This window comes from Loxodonta africana, chromosome 16 (assembly GCF_030014295.1).
Source record: "Loxodonta africana isolate mLoxAfr1 chromosome 16, mLoxAfr1.hap2, whole genome shotgun sequence".
NCBI classification, from domain to species: Eukaryota; Metazoa; Chordata; class Mammalia; order Proboscidea; family Elephantidae; genus Loxodonta; species Loxodonta africana.
The window spans coordinates 79,152,006-79,179,492 of NC_087357.1; the positions used below are offsets into that span (position 1 = coordinate 79,152,006).

Below are 27,487 nucleotides of genomic sequence, written 5' to 3' on the forward strand. Positions count from 1 at the left end.
GTTACAGCTCCCTTCTCACATAGTATGTTCAAGATCCATCCACGTTATAGCAAGTGTCAATACTTCATTACTTTTTATGGCTGAATAATAACGTACTGTATGGATATACCACATTTTGTTTATGTGTTGATGAGTGGATGAACTGGAGCTCTCATACGTACTGGTGGGAATGTAAAACGGCATAGCCAAGCTGGAAAATATTTTAGCAGTTTGCTGTAAAGAGTTTACTGCTAAGCTGCATGAAATTAACATTTGACCCAGCATTTGCACTCCTGTGCATTTATCCTAGGAAATGAAAACTTAAGTTCACATGAAACCATGTACATGCTGTGCATAGCAGCTTTATATAATAGCCAAAAACTGGAAACAGCCAAAATATTTCTCGGTAGGTACATCCATAAAGGAATGGATTATCGGTAGGTGCAACATCTTGGATGGGTCTCAAGGGAATTTGGCTGAGAGAAATAAGAGAAATAAGCCAATCTCAAAACGTCTCATGATGTATGATTTCATTTATATAACGTTCTCAAAATGACAAAACTTTAATGGAGAATAGATTAGTGGCTGCCCGGGTTAGGGATGGTGGAGAGTGTGACTAAAACAGGGTAGCAGGGGAGATCTCATGGTGACGAAATGGTTCTGGATATGGATTTTGGTGGTGGTTATGCACGTGACATGGGATTATACACATACTTTATACCGATGTCAACTTCCTGTTTGTTTCAGAGTTTTTGAAACGTTATTTTGCATACGAATCACCTGGGGATCTTGCTAAAATGCGCATTCTGATTCAGCAGGTAGAGTCCGAGATTCTATATTAATTTCCTCGTTCTGATATTTATTGTACTACAGTTACTTAAAAGGTAAACAATGAGGGAAACTGGGTAAGTGTACACAGAGCCTCTTTGTCCCATCTTCATAACTTCCTGTGAATCGATAATTATTTCAAAATAGTATGTTAAAAAATAACCGTTTACAATATTTGGCAAAGAGGAGGTGTGTGTGAAAACTGAAGTCCCGGAGTGGCCAAACGGCTAAGCTGCTAACCGAAACCTTGGCGGTTCCGGTCCACACAGAGGCGCCTCGGGGCACGTCGAAGAGTCTGGGCATCGACTCTGCGGCAACTTTTTTTTTTTTGCTGAAACTGGCTTGTATTCCTGAGAGCCAACTGATCAATTTTCAGGAATTTTCCTGGTTGTTAAACGCAGCCATTGATAAAAAAAAAATTAACTATATAAACTTACAATTAAATTACATTAAAAGCAATGGTACAGTATAAAAGAGCAAAGTGCAAAAACATACCAAAAAAAACCTTGTTGACACTTGGATTAAAAAATTGCGTCTTTTCACTCAGGAAAGCGGTATGTAATCTCTAGCACTAAACCGCTTTGCCTGCTGTCACGGGTGTTTTTTTTTAAATATTTAAACTGCCGGCTGCCTCTCTACGTTAGTTTTCCGCGTAGCCTCTCCCGTGCTCGCGAGCGAAGCGGCCCGACTGCGCCCCCTGCCGGACCTGGCGGAAGCAGCCCAGGTTCCACCTCCCGACAGCGAGGCCTAGGCTCCTGCCGCGGAGGCTGACGGGAAGCGGACCCTCTGGTTGACCGCCGCTCGCCAGGCGGGCCCGGGGGACGGGCGTTCCCGCGCATGCGCGGCCCTGCGCGCCCTTCTTGCTGGCGGGGCCTCGGGGCGGGTGGCGGCGCTGCGGCGCCGGCGGAGGAGCGAGCGGGGTCTGCGGGAGGGCGCGGCCGTGACCGGCTCCGGCTCCTTGCCCGCTGGAGCGGACGCGGCGGGTGGCTCCCGGAACCGCGGAGGGTCCACGGCTTGCGCGCGCGGGTCGCGGCCCGTCGCCTCCTGCGTGTAGGGCGATGGCGCTGCGTTAGTGAGCCCCCGTAAGGTTTGCAGCTCTTGTCTCAATACTCTAGTGACAGGTTGCATTGACCCCTCGGTGAGATCGGGATAGCCCCGTTGTAACCAATGAGGAAACGGAGGTCAGAGAGGCAGAGTGAGTTTCTTAGGACCACACAGCCCGCAGGAGAGCAGCAAGGACTCACACCAGATACGCCTCCTCCCCATTTCATGCTTGTTCTAGAAAACCGCGCTGCCTGGACCCAGCGTTGTATCCTTCACAGTAGTGGCACTTCTTTTTCTGGGATTTTCAATGTCTCTTAGGGCTCCTAGGCCAGACTTTGAGGGGTTAGGGCCTGGTCTGAACTGCCCTGCTTGTGTGTTCTCAGTGGTCCTGATCTGCGTTATTTGAAGGACCAATCCAACATTCCGGGGGTACAGTGAGTTCCAACATTTGGGGCCAATATGTAGGTTCCAACTCAAATGATTTCGTCCCCTAGGTCCAGGTCCTGGTTCCCAGGAACAGAGCAGCTCTTGTGAAGTAAAGAGAGAACCTCGGGAGCAGGAATTCCACCTGGAAGACGGGATTGAGACCTCTCACCAAAGCAGAGGAGGAAAAGGCTGAGAAAGAGCGGACCCTAAATTTGCAGGGTAGAAGCAATTTGTGATCCTTGTAATCAGACCCAGAAGCCACCCCAAACTGTAAGACAATGGGAGGTTGGAGCCAAGTTGCAGAAGAGAGAGGTGAGCTGGGGTTAAGGCAAGGGACAGGTCTTGTCCAAGGTTTGAAGGTTTGAGAGAGCTTGTCTGGTGTAAAGAAATAGCACCTGTCACTAAGGAAATTCTATTTCAAACCTCTCTAACAGCCCTTGACTCCTTTCAAGCTCTCCGCTCTTTCCACATCCTGAGGGTCCATCATACTGTGCCCCTCACCACATGTGACATTGAGAGATGTGGGTGGTGCTTGCTGCATCCTGGCTTACAGACTCAGAAGGTAGTGCAGGAAAGAGCTTCCTGGAATAATTTCTAAGATGAAAGGTGAAAAACACTGAGCCCCAGAGGGTGAATGTCCAGATCGCAGATCATCAGATTGTTGGTGGCCTAGGAGAGAATCAGATCTATTGACATAGTTGAGTCAAACCAGTTTTTATCAAAAGATGGAAAAACTATTGCCAAGGTAGTCAAAGGCCAAAGGATATTCTCCTTCAGGAGGACATTTTATCCAGCTGGTGTGGGGAGCCTTTTTCTTCTGTAAATTATTGTGTTTTTGGCGAAAGTTTACACAGGAGATTAGGTTCTTTAACAATTTCTGTACGTAACGTTCAAGTGACATTGGTTATGTATCAGCATTCTTGTTATTTCCGTTTTGGTTGTTCTGTTTCTTTTAATCTAGCTTGCCTGTCCTCCATCTTTTGTCTACGGCAAACATTAACCATTGGATTTCATCTAGATGACTATTTTGAGGAGCGCAGTACTCATGGGTGATACCTATTTTATAGGCCATTTGTCGTTGTCTTAAAGGTGACCCCCAGGAATGGCTTGAGTTCTAAGTTTAAAGAGTATCTCAGGGTAATAGTCTTGGGAGTTCATCTAGTCTCTACCAGTTCAGTGGGTGCGGCCTTTTTTTTTTAGGAATTTGAGTTTTGTTCTATATTTTTCTCCCATCCTATCTGAGACCATCTATTGAGTCCCTGATTGGAATGATCAATAGTGGTAGCTGGGCACCATCTAGTTCTTCTGGTCTCAAGGTAGGTGATGTCATTGTTCATGTAGACTGTTGGTTCTGTAGACTCATTTCTTCTTTGAGTCTTCGGTTTCCTTGTTTCTTTTTAGCTCCAGACCGGTAGAGACCAATGATTGTATCTTACATGGCCATTTGCAAGCTTTTAAGACGCCAGAGTCTACTTAAATTAGGATCTAGAACGTTGTCTTTATGGACTGTATTACATCAATTGAGTGAGTTGCCCCATGAAACTATGGTGCTAAGCCCTCAAACCCAGTAGACCTATCCTGTGAGGTGTTTGGCTGTATCCAGGAAGCATCGGTATGGGAGCTTCTGAAGCAGGAGAATCCAGGAGGTGCAAGGCAGGTCAGAGTTCTCATGTGATCTCAGTCTTCTTTTCTTCTCCCCTAGCTCCACTTTCATAGTTCTCTACATGTTTCCTAGAGCAGCAGAAAATGAACAGATCTCAGGTGAGTTGTTTGGTTTTTTATTCCCTATCTGTTCACAGTATCTTATGTGAGGCTTTAAAGGATCAGTAGGTTAGAATGGAAATGTAGGGATTTATGAAAATCAGCATCAGGGGAAATATACAGGAGCATATCAGTATCAGGGCAGAGTGGTAAACAAAAATATTCAGACTCAGCGATGCTACAGCAGATTTGTCTGATCTTTCTGACAGCCATAGCAAAAGGACGGACATTCTCTGTTACATGATTCGTGTAGACCATTAAATAAGTCATCAGGCATTCCTCCTGAGACTTCAAGAGCTCTTGGCTTAAAAAAAGTTCATTTCCTGATCTTCGTAACCTAGTAAGTAATTTTTGGAAACCGTGGTGCACAGTGGTTAAGAGCTATGGCTGCTGACCAGAAGGTCAGCAGTTTGAATCCACCAGGTGCTCCTTGGAAACCCCATGGGGCCCTTCTATTCTGTCCTATAGGTCGCTATGGGTTGGAATTGATGGCAACAGGTTTGGTTTTTTTTTAAATATTTTTTGAGTGACTACCGGAAATCGGTGCAACCTGCTGCTTGTAATCACTCCTCAGGGGAAGCAGAGTACAGGTTTCCAGGGGCCAAAACACGGTGGTCCATAGACAGCTTCCTGATGGTTCTGCTTCATCCAGCCGTAATACCTGGGATACCTTCATAATTGTTATGTATGAACTGTGCAGCAGATAGGTTAAAGTCATGTATTTTGGCAAGTGTTTCCCCACTTGCATTTCGTATTTCGAACTGCATCACGTGCTGGGTCTGTTTGGTAAGGGACACCAATGTAATGGATTCTCTAGCATTTGCCTTAATTGAGCCTTGTGTTCAGTCGATACTCATATTCATTCCCTCCTAGAACTGGCTTCTGGTCTTTTCCTCCCTCTGTGCTTATTTATTTATTTTTTTCTGTCTCCTCCATGAGTCGTCTCCCTTTTGTTGCTGCTGCTTATTGCTTCTCCCAGAGTATTCATCCTTGATCCTCTGGTGTTCTCATTCTTCCTGGTCTCTGATCTCATCTCAGCAAGAGACACTGGTGGGTTGGTCAGGATAATTGCAGTACAGGTGATCGGTAGAGGTCAGATTCTAGATAAACTTTGGATTTGGGTCAAGAGGTTTTACTGAAATAAGATGTGAAGCATGAGGGGGTAAAAGGTCAAGGAAGATTCCAAAGGCTCGGCCTGTAACCAAGAAGGGGGAGGTGGCAGGGAGAGCTGGTTTGACAGTAGGGTGGCCAGGAGGTCAGTTTTAATTGTGGCGAGCTGTGTCTATTAAACATTCAACTGGAGAGACAGAGTACACAGCTAGAGATGTGTTAGTCAAGAGTGCAGGAGAGGGAGGAAACATCTCATTTGCTGGGATGTTTCAGTCTGTCCCTCCAGCCAGACCTCTCCACTTCCTTTAGACTCTTAACAGCCAACTCTTTGCTGGGTTTAGCTCTGTATTACTAAATCCAAAGGCGAAATCTCAGTCTTGACCTGTTGGCTCCATTTGACACTGTTGTTATTGTTGTCAGTTGCTGTCAATTTAGACTCCTTGTGACCCCATGTGTTGCAGAGTATTACTATTCAGTAGGGTTTTCTTGGGTGTAATCTTTAATGGAAGCAGATCACCAGGCCTTTTTTTCTCTGCTACTGTTTGAACTGCTAGCCTTTAGGTCTGCAGTGAAGCATAAACTGTGCCATCTAGGAACCATTTGACACTGTTGATCACTTTCTCCTGATACACTTCCAGGACACCACAGTCTGTTTGTTTTTCTTCTTGATCACTGTTTCCTTCTTTCCCTTTTTTGGTTCCTTCTTTCTTCCTACTTCTTATTGTTGGAGTGTCCCAGAGCACAGTCCTTGGTCCTTGTCCTTTCTCTGCCTGAGGGTTCTCCCTCTCCTGCACTCTTGACTAACACATCTCTAGCTGTGTACTCTGTGTCTCCAGTTGAATGTTTAATAGACACAGCTCGCCATAATTAAAACTGACCTCCTGGCCACCCTACTGTCAAACCAGCTCTCCCTGCCACCTCCCCCTTCTTGGTTACAGGCCGAGCCTTTGGAATCTTCCTTGACCTTTTACCCCCTCATGCTTCACATCTTATTTCAGTAAAACCTCTTGACCCAAATCCAAAGTTTATCTAGAATCTGACCTCTACCGATCACCTGCACTGCAGTTATCCTGACCAACCCACCAGCGTCTCTTGCCTGGGTAACGGCAGTAGCCCCAGAGCAGGTCTCGCTGCTCCACAGCCCCGGCCCTCAAGCGTAGCAGCCAGAGTGCTTTTTGTGGAATGTGAGTGAGGTTACTGCGTGCCACCCCTCTGCGCAACACGTGCATTTTTCTCTGAGTAAAAGCCAGAGCTCTCGCAGTGGGTTGTGTGGCCTATTACTTCTTTGACCTCACCATTTTTTCAGCCCCTTGATCATTTTGTTCCAGTCCTACCAGCCTTCTTACTGTTCCAGAAACATTCCAGGCACAATGCCATTTTTGTCCTTGTAGCAAATGTACCCTCTGCCTGGAGCCTACTTTTCCCAAGGATCCTTTTGGCTCGCTTCTCCTAAGCACCTAGCTCAAATGTCACTGTTTAGCGAGGTCTATGCAAACTTCCAGCTTAAAATTGCTGCACTAACCTCCCTTAGTCCAGAGCCCTGGTGGCGCAGTGGCTAAGAGCTATGGCTGCTAACCAAAAGGTCAGCAGTTCAAATCTACCAGCCACTCGTTGGAAATCTTATGGGGCAATTTTACTCTGTCCTAGAGGGTCCCTGTCAGTCAGAATCGACTCGACAGCAATGGATTTGGGGTTTGTTTGTTTGTTTTTTGATAACCTTGGTCCACTTTATGTTTTTACCATAGCACCTGTCACCTAACATACTCCACAGTTTACTTACTACTCTGTTTATTTATTGTCTCTTTCCCCGTCTTAAATGAATGTAACTAATCTGAAGGCTCTAGAGATGGGTGGGAGGGGGGGTCTTGGTTTTTCAGTGATGTGTCCCAGGTGCCTGAGACAGTGCTGGTACACAGTGCCTGGTACACAGTGCTTGGTACACAGTGCCTGGTACACAGTAAGTACTCAAAGATCATTAAACGAAGGCATGAACTTCTGTGTGCTGTTTTGTTCTAATTGTCTCTTTTAGCTTAATTTTTTGAGCCCAACCTAAGATTTTCCGCCTTTGTATGGCAGATTCAGTATATCATTGTTGGAGTATTATTTTTGTTTTCTGTTTTAGTACCTATTCACTCATATATTTTTGTATGGTATGAGGTATAGTTTTTTTTAATGAGTAGTTAATCAATTATATCAACCTCGTTTAAGAACTTAATCATCTTTTGCCTCATTAAATTGAAATTGTGACTTTACCATATATTAAGATTGTTGTTGGGTGCTGTTGAGTCGATTCCAGCTCATGGTTACCCCATGTGACAGAACTGCCCATAGGGTTTCCAAGGCCATAATCTTTGTGGGAGCAGATCTCCAGGTCTCTCAATTGTGGAGCCCCTGGGTGGGTTCGATCCGCCCAGCTTACGGTCAGCAGCCAAGCACTTAACTGTTGTGCCACCAGGGCTCCTTTTATCTATGTATTTGATTCTATTTCTGGACTTTTCTTTTTCCACTTACCTATTTTTCTTTTGATTAGAGTTGGTTCATAATAAATAATAATATCTAGTAAGGCAAGCTCCTTTACAGTTTTTGTTTTTGGGATATCCTTTTCTTTCTTGGACATGCCTTTTTTTCCCCCTTTGAATTAGAGTTTTATGTTAGTTTTGAAGACTCAATATTTTGATAAGCCTTAGCTCTCAGGAACATTGTTTTATGTCCTTCGACAACACTTTTAAAAATACACCAGCTTTATTGAGATATAATTCATGTACCGTGTAATGCACCCCTTTAAAGTGTACACTTCGCTGCTGTTTAGTATACTCACAGAGTTGGGCAACCATCGACACTTCCTAATTCCAGAACATTTTCATCACTCCAAAAGGAAGCCCCGTACTTGTCAGTAGTCACTCCCCCATTCCCCCTTTCTCAGCCCCTGGCTACCGCTTACCTACCTCCTGTCTCTCTGGATTTCCCTTTCCGGACATTTCATACAACGGAAATCATCCGTGTTGTGCTTGGCTTCTTTCACTTAGCATAATGGTTCCATGGTTCATCCATGTAGCATGTATCAGTACATCATTCCTTTTTATGGCTGAATGGTATTCCATTGTGTGGTTATACCACGGGTGGATTATCCAGTAAGCAAGGTAAGCACGGGCTTACTTGTGTTTACTTACTAATCTGTAATGAACAATTTCACATAGGTTTCAGCAGTTACTGGGTCATCTGCCCCTGTTAGGGATTGCACATTTGAAAAGAGGCTTTGATTCTGTAGGAAGGTACTTTGGGGTTAGGAGAGAGACAGGTACCAGCCATACCTAGAAGCAGTATCTTTGATGTGATGAAAAAATGTGAAATTATTCCCCATAGATTAGTAAGGAAGCACAAGTAAGCCCATGCTTACTTTGCTTGTTAGATAATCTGCCCCTGGATACACCACATTTTGTTTATCTACTCCTCGGTTCATAGACATTGGGCTTTTTGGCTATTATCAGTATGCTGCCAGGAAAATTAATGTGCAAGTTTTTGTGTGGATCCGTGTCTTCAGTTCTCTTGGGTATATACTTAGGAGTGGAATTGCTTGGTCACATGGTAACGGTCATGCTTACTATTTTGAGGAACTGCCAAAATGTTTCCCACAGTGGCTGTCCTATTTTATATCCCACCAGCAATATATGAGAGTCCCAATTTCTCCACATCCTCCCCACGCTTGTTATTGTACATCTTTTTGATTATATTCATCCTAGTGGGTGTAAGGAGTCCTGGGTGGCACAGGTGGCTAAGCGCTCAACTACTGGCTGAAAGGTTAGTGGTTGGAACCCACTCAGAGGCACCTCAAAAGACAGGCCTGACTATCTGCTTCCGGAAGGTCACAGCCTTGAAAACCCTGTGGAGCAGTTCTACTCTGTACACATGGGGTTACCATGAGTCAGAATTGACTGTATAGTAACTAACAAAAACAAGTGGGCGTGAAGTGGTATTTCATTGTGATTTTGATTTGCATTTTCCTGATGACTAATGATTGTCTTTAACGGTGGGCTCAAGCATAACAATTGTGAGGATAGTGCAGGACCCGGCAGTTCGGTTGTGTGGTGCATAGGGTCAGTATGAGTTGGAACTGAAGGATGGCACCTAACAAAAACAGTGACTTTGAGCATTTTTTTCATGTGCTTATTGGCTGCGTATCTTCTTTGGAGAGCTGTCTATTCAGATCCTTTGCTCATTTTTAGTTGGGTTATTTATCTTTTTATTCTTGAGTTATAAGAGTTCTTTATGTAAGTCCCATACAAGCTATAGGATTTCTTCTGTAACATTTTAAATAATTTTAACCTCTGTGATATATATTTCTAGCTACTTGCCATTTTCAACATAATCCCCAACTTTTTTTCCCCATTTTCATTGCTAAATGGTTATTGCTATCATATAGCTAAAATTTTGCATCTGTTTGTTCATTAGCTAGTAATTTTCATCTCTGTCCAAAATCAGTGTTGTTGTTTCCTATTGTTGAGCTGGCCTTACATTATTGGAATAAACGCTTTTTAGTATTTCATTAAAAAATATATTAAGCACTGTTATGGATTGAATTGTGTCCCCCAAAATATGTGTTGTGTATTCTCACCCCATACCTGTGGATATAACCCAATTTGGGAATGCATTTTCTTTGTTACGTTAACCTGGCAGTGTTAGTGTAGGGTGTGTCTTAAATCAATCTTTTTTGAGATATAAAAGAGCAGATTAAGTAAGTAAGCAAGCAAGCGGAGATGGAGAAGATACAAGCCACATGATCGCCAAGGAATCTAGGAATAGAAGCTGAGAAGAAACAAGGACCTTCCCCCCAGAGTGAACAGGGAGAGAGCCTTCCCCTAAAGCTAGCTCCCCGAATTTGGACTCCTAGCCTCCTAAACTGTGAGAAAATAAATCTCTGTTCATTAAAGCCACCCCCGTGTGGTATGTCTGTTATGGCAGCACTGGATAACTCAGACAAGCACCTGTGATGTTTGAGGTGGAAAGACCACTGGGGGCAACAGAAAGCCACCGCTTTCATAGAGTGCATTTTCCATTGGGTCATGATATATTACTTTTATAATATACTCCCGGAATTACTTTGCTAATATATATATGTATTTAACTTTATTAAGGTAGAAATATATATAACAATAAGTTTGCTGTTTTATCTATTTTTAAGTATACAATTCAGTCATATTAATTGCATGTGGCATATTGCACAACCATCGCAATGATCTCTTTCCAGAAGTCTCCCGTTACCCCAAACAGAAACTCACTGCCGCTTAAATAGTAACTCCACAGGAGAAAGACCTGGCATTCTGCTCCCATAAAGATTACAGCCTAGAAAACCCTATGGGGCAGTTCTCCTCTGACACATGGGGTCACTGTGAGTAGAAATTGACTTGACGGCGTCTAACAACACAGTACGTTTCGAAATTAGGAGATGTGAGTCCTTCTACTTTGATCTTCTTTTTCAGGATAGGTTTGATTATTCGGGGCCTCTTCAAGTTCCATATGAATTTGAGGATTGGCTTTTCTATTTCTGCAATAACGCCTGTTGGAATTTGTTGTTGTTGTTGTTGAGAATATACACAGCAAAACATATGTCAATTCAACCGTTTCTACATGTACAGTTCAGTGACATTGATTACATTCTTCAAGTTGTGCAGCCACTCCCACCCTATTTTCCGAGTTGTCCTCCCCCTTTAACTTAAGCTCATTGCCCCCAAGGTTACTGTCTAATCTGAGTTGGAAGGTCCCAAGAGATGCCAGTATTGCTGACCTGGGGGCCATGCTTTGAGGAGACTGCCCCAGGGAATACCTGAGAAAGTCCACTGGAATATGAGAAATACTAAAACAAACAAACAAATTTAAATACTAGCATATCTATATACAGGTATTTATATTTAAAAAAAATAATGAGATTTCATATACATGAAAATGGATAAATAGCTGTGCTGGGTGAGTGCTCAAATTTTAATTAAAGGGAAAATGATCAAGTATTTTGGAACCTCTAGGCTATAGCAATAAATCCTTGTGGGACAAAGAACTTGGCTTGGCCCTTTGATTCTGCGTTTTTGTTTTTTTAATCATTATTATTATTGTATTTTAGATTGAGGTTTACAAAACAAGCTAGCTTCTCATTAAACAGTTAGTCCACATATTGTTTTATGACATTGGTTACCAACCCCACCACGTTAACACTCTCCCTTCTTGACCTTGGGTTCTCTGTTACCAGCTTTCCTGTCCCTTCCTGCCATCTAGTCCTTGCCTCTGGACTGGAGTGCCCCTTTAGTCTTGTTTTGTTTTAGGGCCTGTCTAATTTTTGGCTGAAGGGTGAACCACGGGAGTGACTTCATTATTGAGGTAAAAGGTTGTCTGAAGGCCATCCTCTCGGGGTTTCTCCAGTCTCTGTCAGGCCAGTAAGTCTGGTCTTTTTTTGTGAGTTAGAATTTTGTTCTACATTTTTCTCCTGCTCTGTCTGGAACCCTCTATTGTGATTGTTGTCAGAGCAGTCAGTGGTGGTAGCCAGGCACCATCTAGTCGTACTGGACTCAGTCTGGTGGAGGCCATGGTAGTTGTAGTCCATTAGTTCTTTGGACTAATCTTTCCTTGTATCTTTAGTTTTCTTCATTCTCCCTTGCTCCCAGAGGGGTGAGACCAGTGGCGTATCTTCGATGGCTTCTCATAGGCTTTAGGACCCCAGATGCTACTCACCAAAGTAGAATGTAGAACATTTTCTTTATAAACTGTCTTATGCCAATTGAGCTAGATGTTCCCCAAGACCATGGCCTTTGACTCTGATTTTTTAAAATAACCTGAGCAATCAAGATGCATTTGTTTTCCTAAATAGCCAGGTGGTAGGGGGTACACAAGGTCCACACCTGGAAAACTAACTTCAGGAAGGAAGGGGGACCACTTAATGCAGTCATGCATATTCATCGATTGGGTGAATCATAACTATGTATTAAGGCCCAAGTTATGCATATTTATTGAGGTCCCAGTGACTAGGGAACCTCGGACCTTTTAGTATTCTCTTTGGGTCCTCCTGGATCTGTGAGAACATCCATCCACGGGAAGGGAGTGGCGTGTCCCTGGGGTTAACGGAGGCCCTGTGCTGGGAATTCTCCCAGACCTTGCCTGATGTATCTCTATCCTTGTATCCTTTCTGGTTTTAATTATTGGGTAATGGTAATTATGGGTAACGTCTAAAAGAGTTTTGTGAGCTGTTATAGAGAATTAATGAAACTATAGGGGGCAATGAGCCAACAGCAGCTGACAATACAGAGTTAGCTCTGGATAGCTGGGGTGATAAAGAAAGGCTGCATGGACAGTCGATGAAGAAGGATAGAGTCCTTCAAGCTTGTGACCTAGTCACAAGAGAGAGAGGGAGGCCACCTGCTCTGAAGTGCAGGGAGTTATGTAGACTCCTGAGCCTACAACTGGCTACTCCCAGATGACCTGGCCTCAGGTGGCCAGGATGTTCTGAACCAGCTCAGGATAGCCGGGAATGAGGCCTGATCTAACTTGGGGTGGTTAGGATCAGAGAGAGGAATTGCCACAGAGGTGGCTGGTGACAAGGAGTGGTGAGGCCTGTATCCACTTGCAGCTGGGAGTTGAATTCATGCTGATCATTGCTACACAGTTAGTGATAAAGGTTGGGATTTTGCCCACCTTGCCCCTTTTATAATGCAGTTGGTAGTGATAGGGTCATCCTCACAGTCCTCAATTAGTTAAAATCTTGCTCCTAATTACATCTGTGAGGCACTGACTTAATATACCTCAAACCCTATTCTCCTACTTTTAGTTCCATTACCTTACCAAGTATTTTTGTGCCTTCATGCCTTTGCTTATGTACTTGGCCCATATTTGTAAAGAACACATGATTTAACGGTCAAAACTCAAAGCTTTACTCCTCAATGAAGTTCAACCTGTTAATACAAAATAGAACTTCAATTTTTTTCCTTCTTTACAACTACCTGTCTACCTTCCAGATACTTCTAGCATTGCTACTGTAATGCTTGTACAAATAAAAAAAAATATTTATGCTTAAATATGTTGCCTGACCAAATTATAAACTCGAGAGCAGGATTTTCCTTTTACTCATCTTTATATCCCCAGAAATTGAGACAGCTCCCAGTACTCTGGAGGACCGAATATTTTTTGGGTGAGTTTTTAGAAACTGATACACTGGCAGAGTCCTGATACCATGATTTCTCATTTTCCCACTGTGTATAATACTAATTTAGGCATCCTGTGTAGCATTTTCTCTTCATCTATCAACAGCAAACATGACAAGTATTAGTTGATACACATGTATATTATCCTGTTCTAGTCACTTTAAATACGAATGTGCTGTTCCAGGGGCCAGTGTCATTCAAAGATGTGACTGTGGGCTTCACCCAGGAGGAATGGCAGCACCTGGACCCTGCTCAGAGAACCCTGTACAGGGATGTGATGCTGGAGAACTACAGCCACCTTGTCTCAGTGGGTAAGGATCGTGTAATACGTAATCCCAGATAACATTCATTTCCTTTTTAGCTGCTAATGTAGGTGGTTTTTTTGTGGTGATTAATGATTTATAGGCTTGAAATTCAGGAATCAAATCTGATTGATCCCTTTTGGATACTGTGGGAATACTTGTGTTCTTCTCTCCATTGAAATATTCAATTAGAACTATTTTTGTACAGCTCCAATTTTTGTTCAGGTGCACCTTTGTCCCCCTTTAAAGACCCTGAACCTCAGGCCACCTGGCTCAAATCCTGTGTCATTTCCCTTCACAGGGTGTTGTGTCACCAAACCAGAGGTGATCTTCAGGCTGGAGCAAGGAGATGAGCCGTGGATACTGGAGGAAAAGTCGCCACACCAGAGCCACTCAGGTGAGTTAGTGAGTACACAGGGAGTTAGAAGCCAGGGGGAAACAGATCCCAAGGAGCTGGTTCAGATGTTAGCATTGTTGGAAATCTTTACGAATTTTTTTAGAGTTACCAGAACTTTGGAAGTGACTGAGAATAATTGGCCTGTATGCCTGAGATGCATATATTATACTTGTAAATAATAGCTAAATACTCTTTTTTTCTTCCAAAAATTCAATCCTTGCCTGTTTCATTTTAGATCTTTGATTATTCTTTTTGTATCAAATTTAGTTGCCTTCTTTTAATCATACATTACTGTGATTGTTAAGATTGTGTCAACTTGGCTGGGCCACGATTCTTGGTGGTTTGGCAATTATGATATAGTTTTTTTGGCAGTCATATAATGAGGTCATAACTTCCGTGATGGGATCTGCTGTGAGTAGCCAGTCAGTTGAAAGGGAGTTTCCCTGGGGGTGTGGCCTGCATCCAGTATAGGTGGACTTTCTGGTAAGGCTCACAGACTTTTGCTCGCTCTGGATCCTGTGGCTGGGTTCTGTTCATCTGACCTCTGGTTCTTGGGACTTGAGCTAGCAGCTTACCTCTCATTTTGCCTGCCAGTCTTGGGATTCGCCAGTCTCACAGCCTATGAGCCAGATGCCTGGCTGCCTAACTTGCTGATCGTGGGTTCACCGGCCCCTGCATCTACTTGAGTCAGGAGACACCTCCCATCTGACCCACAGACTTGGGACTTTGAAGCTTTTACAACTGCAGGAGCCATTCCTTGGTATAAATCTCTCTCTCTATGTATATATTCATATGCTTTACTGGTTTTGTTTCTCTAGAGAACCCAGCCTAAGACATTTGGTACCAAGAATGGTTCTAGAAAAACAAAATTGTAAGGATGAATTTTCTAAATTGTTTCTCAGGCCTGATTAGTCTTAAAGATGTTGATGACTCTGCTTCCAGCAATAAAGAGTGCACTGCTAATCCATGGTGTGAGGTCGCAATAGAAATACGCAAAATATCACCACCAACAGATCAGGTATTGGTGAAAGGCAAAACTTATACTGTTAATCTTTCTCCCAGCCTTCCCCAAAGAGGTTTATGGCCTTTTACGAGAGTGATTTTTCATTGAGGAAAAGGAAATAATCAGACTTCTTAGGGATTACTGGATACTGGCTCTGAACTGATACTAATTCCAGGAGACCCAGAATGTCACTGTGGCCCACCAGTCACAGTGAACGGCATATGGAGGTCAGTTTATTAATGGAGTCTCAGCTCATGTCTGTCTCGCAGTAGGTCCATTGGGTGCCCAAAACCACCCTGTTCCAGAATGCATAATTGGAATAGGTACACTGAGCACCTGGTAGGACCTCCATACTGGATCTCTAACAAGTGTAGTAAGGGCTATGACGTTAGGAAAAGCCAGGTGGAAGCTGTTAGAACTGCCCCTACCTAGGAAAATAGTAAACCCAAAGCAGTACTACATTCCTGGAGGGACTGCGGAGATTACTGCCACCACCAAGGACTTGAAGGATGCAAGGGTGGTAATTCCCACCACATCCCCATTCAACTTGTGCAAAAACAGATGGATCTTGGAGAATGACAGTGGATTACCGAAAACTTAACCAGGTGGTGACTTCAATTGCAGCTGCTGTTCCAGACGTGGTTTCATGGCTTGAGCAAATCATTCATCCCTTGGCACCTGGTATCCAGCTATTGGTAGGCTGATGCCTCTTTCTCCAGACCTGTTTGGAAGAAACACCAGGGCAGTTTGCCTTCAGCTGGCAAGACAAGCGACACACCTTCAGTCTCTTACCTGAGAGTTATATCAGCTCTCCAGCCCTATATCATAATTTAGTCTGCAGGGACCTTGATCACCTTTCCCTTCCACAAGACATCACAGTGGTCCATTACATGGCATTATGCTGATCGGACCTAGTAAGGAAGAAGTGTCAATGACTTTGGACTTATTGGTAAAACATTTGCATGTTAGAGGTTGGGAAATTAATCTGACAAAAATTCAGGTGCCTTCCACCTTCAGTGGTGTGGGGCATGTCAAAATATTCCTTCTAAAGTGAAGGATAAGTTATTGCATCTGGCCTCTCCCACAACTGAAAAGGAGGCACAATGCCTAGTGGGCCTCTTTGGATTTTGGAGGCAACATATCCCTCATTTGGGTGTGCTATTCTGGCCTATTTATCAAGTGACTCAAAAAGCTGCTAGTTTTGAGTAGGGCCCAGAACAAGTGAAGGCCCTGCAACAGGTTCAGGCTGCTGTGTAAGTGGCTCTGCCACTTGGGCCATATGATCCAGCCGATCCAATGGTGCTTGAAGTGTCAGTCACAGATAGATGTGCTCTTTGGAGTTTTTGGCAGGTGAGTGAATGACAGAGCAGACCCTTAGGATTTTGGACCAAAGCCCTGCCATCCTCTGCAGATAACTACTCTCATTTTGAGAAATAACTTCTGGCTTGTTACCGGGCCTTAGTAGAGACTGAATACTTAACCATGGGGCACCAAGTCTTCATGTGGCCTGAACTGCCCATCATGAACTGGATGTTGTCTGACCCACGGAGCCATAAAGTTGGATGTGCACAGTAGCACTCCATCATTAAATGGAAGTGGTATATATGAGATCAGTCCTAAGCAGGACCTGAAGGCAGAAGTAAATTGCATGAGGAAGTGGCCCAAATGCCCATGGTTTCCACTCCTGTCACATTACCATCCATCTCCCAGTCTGTACCTCTGGCATCATGAGGAGTTCCTTATGATCAGTTGACTGAAGAAGAGAAAACTCCTGCCTGGTTTACAGATGGTTCTATGCAATAAGCAGGCATCACTTGAAATTGGACAGCAGCAGCACTACAGCCTTTTTCTAGGACCTCCCAGAAGGACAATGGTGAAGGAAAATTCTCCTAGTGGGTAGAACTTAGAGCAGTGCACTTGGTTGTTCACTTTGCTTGGAAGGAGAAATGGCCAGATGTGCGATTGTATACTGATTCATGGGCTGTGGTCCGTGGTTTGACTGGATGGGCAGGGACTTGGAAGGAACCACATTGGGAAATTGGAGACAAGGAGATGTGAGGAAGAGGTATGTGGATAAAACGCTCTGAATGGGCTAAAGAAGTGAAAATATTTGTGTCTCATGTGAATGCTCACCAAAGGGTGACCTCCACAGAGGAGAACAAAGTGGCTTTGGTGACAGGGATGGGGGTAATGCGTGGGCTCAGCAACGTGGACGTCCACCCACCAAGTCCGACTTGGCTATAGCCACTGCTGAGTGTCCGATCTGCCAACAGCAGAGATGAACACTGAGTCCCTGATGTTGCACCATTCCTTGCAGTGACCAGCCAGCAACCTGGTGGCAGGTTGATTACATTGGGCCACTTCCACCATGGAAGGGGCAGCGTTTTGTCCTTACTGGAATAGACACTTATTCCGGATATGGATCTGCCTTCCCTGCACAAAATGCTTTGGCGAAAACTACCATCTGTGAACTTACAGAATGCCATCATGGTATCCCACACGGCATCACCTCTGATCAAGAGAATCACTTCACAGCAAATGAAGTGTGGCAGTGGGCCCATGCTCATGGAATTCACTGGTCTTACCATGTTCCTCATCATCCTGAAGCAGCTGGTTTGATAGAATGGTGGAATGGCCTTCTAAATTACAGCACCAGCTAGGTGGCAGTACCTTGCTGGATGGAGCCAGTGTTCTCCAGGAGGTTGTATATGCTCTAAACCAGCATCCAATATGTGGTAATATTTATCCCATAGCCAGGATTCATGGGTCCAGGAATCAAGGGGTAGAAATGGGAGGGGAGCACTCACTATTACCCCCAGTGACCCACTTACAAAGTTTTTGCTTCCTGTCCGTGAGACGTAATGCTGTACAGGTCTAGAGGTCTTAGTTACGGAGGGAGTGTGATGGTTAAGGTTGTGTGTCAGCTTGGCTGGGCCGTGATTCTCAGCATTTTGGCAGTCATATAACGTTGCGATCACTTCCCTATTGAGACTTGATACTTGATCATCCCCATGATGGGATCTGCTGTGAGTAGCCAGTCAGTTGAAGGAGAGTTTCCTTGGTGTGTTGCATGCATCGAGTGTGGGTGGACGTTCAGGCAGGGCTCTGGGGCTTTTGCTCATTCTGGATCCTGTAGCTGGCTGCTGTTTATCTGACCTTCGGTTCTTGGGACTTGAGCTAGCAACTTACCTGGGGTCTTGCCTGCCGATCTTGGGATTCGTTGATCTTCACAGCCTATGAGCAACAGACCTCCTCTCCAGCCTACTGATCTTGGGTTCCCCAGCCCCCCATGGCTGTGCGAATCAGGAGAAGCCTCTTTCCTGACCCACGGACTTGGGACGTTATAGCCTCTGGAACCACCTGAGCCATTTCCTTGATATGAACCTCTCTCTCTATGTATGTTTATACACTTTAACTGGTTTTTCTTCTCCAGAAAACCCACCCTAAGACAGGAAGGAATGCTCCCACCTGGAGACACATCACTGATTCCATTGATCTGGAAGTTAAGAATGGCACCTGGCCACTTTGGTCTCCTTGTGTCTCTGGATCAACAGGCAAAGAAGGGAGTTACCGTATTGGCTGATGTGACTGATCCTGATTATCCAGAGGACATGGGATTGACATTACACAATGGAGGCAAAGAAGAGTATGTCTAGAACGCAGGAGATCCTCTGGGGCTTCTCTGAGTACTGCCATGTTCTGGGATTAAAGTCAATGGAAAACTACAGCAGCCCAATTCTGACATGACTCCTAATGATCCAGACCCTACCGGAATGAGGGTTTAGGTCACCCCTAACCACAACCAATTAAGATGCTTGCTAAGACCAAATGGAATAGGGAATGGGTGATGGAAGAAGGTAGTTCTAAATGCCAGTTACAACCATGTGACCAGTTGCAGAAATGAGGACTGTAATTGTTATTAGTATTTCTGCCTTTTATGTGTTCATCAAATATTTTTTCTTCATTTATAAAATATGAAATGTAAACAGGGCTGGTGTGTATTCAGTTGTATATGTGTTTGTTTTATCATGTTAGCTGTAAGTATGACTTTTTTTTAATTCAGAGGCTATGTATGGTTTAAGGAGATATGTACAGGTGCCACGTTCAGAAAGGGTGGACTGCAGTCGTTCAGGTTGTGTGTCGGCTTGGCTGGGCCATGATTCTCAGTGGTTTGGCAGTTATGGTGTAGTTTGGCAGTCATATGATGATGTGATCACTTCCAAGATGAGATTTGATATAATGTGATCAGTTCCATGATGGGATCTGCTGAGCAGCCAGTCAGTTGAAAGGGAGTTTCTTTGAGGGCGTGGCCTACATCGAATATAAGTAGATTCTCTGGCAAAGCTTATAGGCTTTTGCTTTCTCTGGATCCTGCATCTGGCTCCTGCTCGTTTGGCCTCCGGTTTTTGGGACTTGAGCTAGCAGCTTACCTGCCATCTTGCCTGCCGATCCTGGAATTTGTCAGTCTTTGCAGCCTGTGAGCAAGAGCCCCGCTCTCTGACCTGCTGGTCTTGTGTTCGTCAGTGCCTATGGCTGCGTGAATCAGAAGAATCCTCTAGCCTGACCCACGGACTTTGGATGTTCCAGCCTCTATAACCGTGTGAGCCATTTCCTTGATATAAATTTCACTGTATATATATTTGGAAACCCTGGTGGCATAGTGGTTAAGAGCTATGGCTGCTAATCAAAAAGGTCAGCAGTTCGAATCCACTAGGCGCTCCTTGGAAACCCTGTGGGGCAGTTCTATTCTGTCTTATAGGGTCACTGTGAGTTGGAATCAACTTGATGGCAGTGGGTTTGGTTTGATTTTTGGTTTATATGCCAGTTTGGAGCTCCGGTGGCTTAGTGGTTAAGCTCAGGCTGCTAACCAAAAGGTCAGTGGTTCAAATCCAACAGCTGCTCCTTGGAGACACTCTGGGGCAGTTCTGCTGTGTCCTATAGGGTCGCTATGAGTGAAAATCTACTTGATGGCATACAACAATATGCTAGTTTGGAGTCCTTAGGTGGTACAAATGATTAACAAGGTTGGCTGCTAACCAAATAGTTGGCAGTTCCAGTCCACCCAGAGACGCCTTGGAGGAAAGGTCTGGAAATCTACTTTCATTGAAAACCCTATGGAGCAGGCGTACTCTGACATACGTGGGGTTGCCATGATTTGGAATTGACTCTACGGCAGCTGATTTTTTGTTTTATAGTCCAGTGATGTCTGTCTGCTGGGGCAGAGCTGCTGTCAGTAGAATGACTGTCATCATGGATCCTGTGTTCTAATAATAGAAGAAAATGAGATGTGGTGTGCTATTTATGAAAGTGTGATCCAGAGAAGGCCTCTTTTAGATCAGATTTGAATGAAGTGAGGCAGTGCGTTCTGCATATTCCAAGCAGGTGGTAAACCCTGTGCTGTGGACCTGAGGCCAGACTCCTGTGTGCAGGGACAGCAGTGAGCCAGGTAGGAAAGAGGTCAGTGAATTATGGAAGACACATAGGAGGTGGGGTCAGAGAGGTAGCTGGTGCTGGGTTGGCTTTATTGGCCGCTGTAAGTGCAGTAATTTTATTTTGGTTGAGATGGAACCATTGGAAGTTGTCTTAGTTATCCAGTGTTGCTGTGACAGAAATGACTACCAGTGGATGGCTTAAACAAGAGAAATTTACTTCCTCATAGTAACTAAATAGGCTAAAAGTCCAAATTCAGAGCGTCAGCTCCAGGGGAAGGCTTTCTTTCTCTGTTGGCCCTGGTGGAAGGTTCTTTTCATCAATCTTCCCCTGGACTAGGAGCTTCTCCATGCAGGAACCTCACGTCCAAAGGGCGTGCTCTGCTCCTGGCACTGAGGTTCCCCTATCTCTCTGCTTGCTTCTCTCTTTTATATCCCAAAAGAAATTGGCTCAAGACACAATCCAATCTTGTAGATCGAGTCCTGCCTGATTAACATAACTGCCTGTAATCCTGCATCATTAACATCGCAGAGGCAGAATTTACAACACGTAGGAAAAACAGATCAGATGACAAAATTGTGGACAATCACACAATACTGGGGATTATGGCCTAACCAAACCGATACACGTATTTTTGGGAGACACAATTCAATCCATGACAGAAGGTTTTGAGCAAAGGAACGCACAGTTCATGTATATCTCTGGCTGCTATGAAGTGGAAATACTGGCAGAGGGATGAGGAAGGAGATCAAGGGTAAAATCAAGGAGGTCATTTAGCAGTAGTCAGCATGAAGGATGGAGGTGACTTATACTAGCTTGGAAATTGTGAAAGTCAGGTGACATGGTTGGATTCTTCATATATTTTAAAGTTGTATGTAGCCAAAACAGGATTTGCTGTTGGATTGGATTGTGGATACTAGACAAAGAAAATAATCACGGATGACCTCAAAGATTTTATCCTGAGGCACAGGATACATGGTGATATTATTAACCAAGTGTAGGAAAATGGGGAGAGGCAGTTCTGGCAGAAATAAGCAAAAATATAAGTAAACCTAAACAAATATTGTTTGTGTAAAATAGTAATATGTTCTCTTGGATTTAAAAAGGACAAAAATAAAATATTGAAAAACGGTAGCATGTAAGTCAGTTAACGGTTTATCAGAATTGTGTTGAAAATCATTTTGTTTAGAAGAAATTCTCTTGTGTTAAATATGAATGGTAAAATTTAGTAAACGTTTGTTACATCTGAAATTCTAATGGGGGAAAAAAAGAAGCAAACACAATTACCAAGTATATCAGATTGGGTTGAACCTAAAATGGAAAATGAAAAAGGGGGGAAAAGTAAATAACAATTAGAACAAGTGGAAAGTATAAGTTAAACAAAGGAAACCAATCCAGATATTTTAGTAATTGCAGTACATTCAGAGGGACTAAATGTTCTTGTTAGAAGATATGGTCAAATTGGATTTTAAGAAGTCTAGCTGTGTAGAATTTGAGAATCACACATGAAATATGAATATGAAACTTTGAAATGTAAAAGGATTATGATATATAGTCAAATACTAAACAATAGATTCTCAATATACCATCAGGGTCCCAGTGGTCCTAAATTTAGCTTAAAAAATTTTTTTTTATTGTTGTAAAATATATATAACACAACATTTGCCAGTTCAACATTTTTTCATGTGTACAACTTAGTGATATCAATTATGTTGCTTATGTTGTGCAACCATCACCCTTAATTGATAGCAAATTTCCTGTCACCATAAACAGAAACTCTCTGTTTCCCAAACAGTGGCTTCCTTTCTACCTGTCTCTCTCCCGCTCCTGGTAACTGCTAGTAAACTTTGGTCTCTGTACATTTGCCTATTCTTGTTATTTCGTGTAAGTGATATCATACAATATCTGTTCTTTGTGATTTGCTTATTTCACTCAGCAAAGTGTTTTCAAGGTTCACGCATGTTATAGCATGTATCATGACTTCAGTTCTCTTCGTGGATGAATAGTATTCCATTGTATGTATGTACTACATTTTTGTTTATCTGTTAGTCTGTTGATGGACATTTAGGTTTCCGCTTTTTGGCTATTGTGAATAGTGCTGCAGTGAACATTGGTGTACATATGTCTGTTTGTGTGGATGCTTTCAAGTCCCTTGGGTATATCCCTAGCAGTGGAATTGCTGAGTCATATTTTGGAGCCTTGGTGGTACAGTGGTTAAGAGTTCAGCTGCTAACTAAAAGCTCAGCAGTTCGAATCCACCAGCCTCTCCTTGGAAACCCTATGGGGCAGTTCTACTGTGTCCTCTTAGGTCGTTAGGAGTCAGAATTGACTTGATGGCAGTGGTTCTGGTCAAATTTAGTTTTTGAATTTCTTTTTGAAGCAGTTCTAACTAGTTATAAGGATTGATATTTCATGACTTTTATAATTTTTTATAATTATAAGCTACAAGAAATTTGAATGATTACAAAGAAAATTTATTTATTTTTTATTCTACCTTGCAGTTACCATATGGGTCACTTGGCCCTATTTATAAATCTAAGAAGCGGGATTGTAGTGTTCTTATTGTTCCTGATTTTGAAGCATTTTGCTATTTTGTCACTAAAATAACTATTTTTGTCATCAAACTTGAAGAGTTTAATGCACATGGGAAATTGACCCTCTGTACAAAGCACCCTAGCAATTATATAAACATTACTCACTGATTATTTCCAACTATGTTGAAATAGACTAAAATGATAAGAAAGTAAAAGCCTCATGGAATTACTTAGAAGGATGATAATGTAGTAGTGAAGTGAATCATCACTATACTTTTATCCTTCAATTTACTGAGTTGCCCGAATTAATGCATCAACTATGATGAAGGTACAGAAGAAGTCTGGAGACAACATCTTTGTAGTTTGTTTGTTTCTCTTTAGCTTAAAGTGAACATGGTTGAGGGTTCAGAATTTTTCATTTTTGTCCTTAATGGCAAAGAGCAGAAATTGACAGGAGGAAGAGTTTTCACAGTTAATAGACAAATCAGAAGATGAATTCAAAGAGAGTAGGTTGAACACTCTAGACACTGATGATGGTGTAATTGATCGTTGAAGTGAAATCTCAGACTATGAATCTTAGATGATATTCTAGGTAAGCAACACTGTGTATCTGATCCCATTACAAGAACAGCCTGAATGTGTACTTTCTCTAGACTTTAGTATTCCTCGTGAATTCCAGTTGTAATGCAAGTGTAGCCCAACCCATAGAATTTTCCTTTGCACATGTGGAACTTAGTGCTTTCTGAAATTTAATATGGTAATGGTATATAGAATAGAAAAGAGACGGGTGAAATGAGAAGCGTGTACATTAGTGAGGCTCTTGCTTCAGAAGGTAGATCCTGATATATTTGTTCCAAACCTAAGTGTCCGTTTGGGATCCCCTTCCCATAATTACCTACTAATTTTCCTTGTGATTCTCCTTACCACTTGTTGGACTGATCTTACTCTCTGTGAGTTTCCCCGCCCCAGGATCAAAGAGTCACGCAAACATGATTTATTTATTGTTATTTCAAATTCTCCATCCATTTTTGAACGTCACATTTGTAAAGTGCCAAATTATTGTGTTTTTTTTTTGCCAGATTCTCCTGTCACTTTCCACTACTGCAAGTTACTGTTTTTTTCCAAACTTTGCAGAGCAAGGAAGTATGCCCTTGTGATTACTTTCACACTAAAAGACCAGGCTGTAATAAGGCATTTGAATATGTCTCCTTTTCATAGAAAATATGTTAACACTTATAAACTGTGGTAAATTATTCTCATTTCTAGACTTCTGCATGCTTGATGACCAGATGGAGAAGAGCCAGGAAAACCAAGACCAGCATTTGTGGAAAATTGATTTCATCAACAGCAAAACCCTGACTAAAGAGAACAGTAGTACATTAGGAATAACATTTTATCCGGACACAAACCCTGTTCCATCAAGAAAAATACTCAGTAAATATGATACATATAGAATGAGTTCAGAATTAATTATTAATAATAGAAAGACTTTCATAAAGGAATCTGAAGAGTTTAATACATGTGGGAAATTGCTTCTCTGTACAAAGCACAGAAATCCTCAGTCCAGAGAGAAACCTTTTGAATATGATAGGAATGGGAAAGCCATTAGGCAAAATGAGGACCTGTTTCAACCTCAGGACATTCAATCTTCCAAGCAATTTTTTGGTTATAATAAATGTGGGAAAACCTTCCATGAGGAGGCAGTCTTCATTAGCCATAAGAGAGCATGCTTATGGGAGAAGCACTGTCAATACAATGAACGTCTGAAGAACTTTTCTGGTAGACCAACAGTCATTGTTCATCAGAGAACTCACACAAGGGAGAATCACTATGAATTTAATGACTGTGGGAAGAGGTCTGTTGGTGAGAAAGCAAATCTAATTAAGCACCATAAAGTTCTCATGGGGGAGAAACACTGTGAGTGTAATCAGAGTGAGAATAGTTTCTGCAAAAAGTCACTCCGCACTCACATTCAGAGAACTTATATAGGAGAGAGAATGTTTGACTGTAATGAAAATTGGGAAGTACTCTGCAAGAAGCCAAACTTTACTCAGCATCAACAAACACATAAAGGAAAAAAATCCTGTCAAATTAATCAGTGTGCTCACCCTTTTTGCAAGAAGCCAAACCTGCCTACATATCAGAAAACAGATACAGGAGAAAAACTTTATCAATGTAGTGAATGTGGGAAAACCCTCGGCCATAAATCCTCTTTCATCCTACATCAGAGAATACACAGAGGCGAGAAGCCCTATGAATGCACTGAGTGTGGGAAAAGTTTTGGTTATAGGTCAGGCCTCGCAGTACATCAGAGAATACACACAGGAGAGAAACCCTATGAATGTAATGAATGTGGAAAAAATTTCTGTGAGAAGTCAAATCTCCGTGTACATCAGAGAACTCACACGGGGGAGAAGCCCTATGAATGTAATGAATGTCAGAAAGCTTTCAGTGATAGGTCAGCTCTCACAGTACATCAGAGAGTACATACTGGGGAGAAACCTTATGAATGTAAAGAATGTGGGAAACACTTCTCCCAGAAGCCCAACTTCATTAATCATCAGAGAACTCACACAGGACAGAAGCCCTATGAATGTAAGGAATGTGGGAAATCTTTCTCTGTGAAGTCAAAACTTAGAGAACATCAGAGGACACACACAGGAGAGAAACCTCATAAATGTAATGAATGTGGGAAAACTTTCTACCACAAATCATCCCTCACAGTACATCAGAGAACTCACACAGGGGAGAAACCCTATGAATGTGACCAATGTGGGAAAACCTTTTACCAGAGGTCATCCCTCACAGCACATCAGAGAATACACAGTAGGGAGAAACACTATTAGTGTAATGAAACCTTTCACTAGAACCCTGACTTAATCAGGAAGCAACACTGAGAACATCCTGAAGGCTCAGAAACCTTCATGCTCTTGTCAGACTCATTGCAGAGCAGAAACAACCCAGCAGGAGGAGGGAGGGGAGGAATCTAATAAATGAGAACACTCCTTTGCCCAGAAGTGACATTTCATTGAACAACAAATAATTGATATTTATGAAACCTTGTTAATATTTTGAACATGTTACAGTGTCAGCAAAAAGTTTACATCCTGTATCAGCCAGTTTGAACTGGATGGAAATGTGTCATTTTGGGATTTGTGAATGAAAAGTTTTTCCTTAAAATATTATACTAGAATTCCTGTTTCAGATATGATATCATTTTCATTGAAAGTGTTCAGTTAATGGACATAATATGGAATAGGAATCTTTAAAAAAAATAATGAGTTGAATAATCACTGATATGACACAAAAATATGAAGAGTCCCTTTTGCAGGATATACATAAGTATGCTATATAGGAGAAATTTTGCCTGTTAGGTTTGCCTGTTAGAAGTCTACATTAGAATATATACATGTTTGCTTGTAAGTATAACATGTATACAGTTTCTCACACTTAATATCGGTATATTTTGCTTTAACTGAAATTGAGATAATTGAGATCATAAGATGTAAGAAATAATTCAGAGTGAACCTGCGTACCTTTTACCCAGTCTTCCCCAAGAGTAACATCATCCAAAACTAGAACGCAGTATCACAAACTAAGATACTAACACTGATAGAATGCGTTGCATGTTCACATTTTCCCAGTTTTACTTGTACTCATTTGTGTGTATTTAGTTCTGTACAGTTCTTACCACATGTGTAGGTCTGTGTATCTACCACCACAGTCCGGATGTAGAACAGTTCTATACCAAAGGATTCTGTGTGTTTTCCTTTTGTAACCAAACCCACCTCCCTCTCGTATTTCCCCTCATCTGCTCTAACTCCTGGCAACTAGTAATGTGTTTTATGTTTCTAAAATTTTATTGTTTAATAAATGTTATATGAATGGAATCATACAGTGTGTAATCTTTTTTTAATTGTTTTTATTGCAGTGAAAATATACACAACATAGCATACACCATCACAATTTCTACACGTACAGTTCAGTGACACTGATTACACTCTTCAAGTTGTGCATCATTCTTGTTATTCTTCTCCAGCATTTCACCACCATTACCATAAACGCACTGCCCCCTTAGCAAAAACTCTCCCTTTCTTCTGCCCTCCCACCCCTGATAACCACTAATAATCTTTGGTTTCTATGTATTTGCTTATTTCATGTAGGCGAGATCATGTAATATTTGTCTTTTTGCAACTGATTTATTTTGCTCAACATAATGTGTTCAAGGTTCATCGATGTTGTGGCAGGCATTAGAACTTCATTTCTCTTTACGGCTGCATAATATTCCATTGTACATATATACCACGTTTTGTTTATCCATGCATATGTTTATGCACATTTCAGTTGTTTCCACCTTTTGGCTGTTGTGGAAAGTGCTGCAGTGAACATTAGTGGTTTCTGTTTGCACTCCTTTCACTTCTGGTTATATACCTAGTGTTATGGATTGAATTGTGCCTCCCCCTAAAAAAAAATGTGTGTCAACTTGGCTAGGC

At 42.4% G+C, this 27,487-nt stretch overlaps 1 protein-coding gene across 1 annotated transcript; it reads left to right on the forward strand.

The window, feature by feature from the left end:
• Positions 1-1,904: 1,904 nt before the first annotated feature.
• LOC100659333 (zinc finger protein 33B-like) lies at positions 1,905-27,088 on the forward strand. The gene is made up of 4 exons (XM_064269809.1): positions 1,905-4,038; positions 13,513-13,639; positions 13,932-14,027; positions 24,261-27,088. Exons 1-4 carry the CDS (start codon positions 4,024-4,026, stop codon positions 25,838-25,840), a joined length of 1,818 nt encoding a protein of 605 aa, XP_064125879.1. The 5' UTR covers positions 1,905-4,023; the 3' UTR covers positions 25,841-27,088.
• The last annotated feature ends 399 nt before the right edge of the window (positions 27,089-27,487 follow it).

What these genes read in the sequence shown, in the direction of transcription:
- LOC100659333 (XM_064269809.1), top strand. An exon ending in CAGCCACCTTGTCTCAGTGG is followed by an intron (nt 13,640 to 13,931) that starts GTAAGGATCGTG and finishes TTCCCTTCACAG; the next exon opens with GGTGTTGTGTCACCAAACCA. An exon ending in GCCACACCAGAGCCACTCAG is followed by an intron (nt 14,028 to 24,260) that starts GTGAGTTAGTGA and finishes TCTCATTTCTAG; the next exon opens with ACTTCTGCATGCTTGATGAC.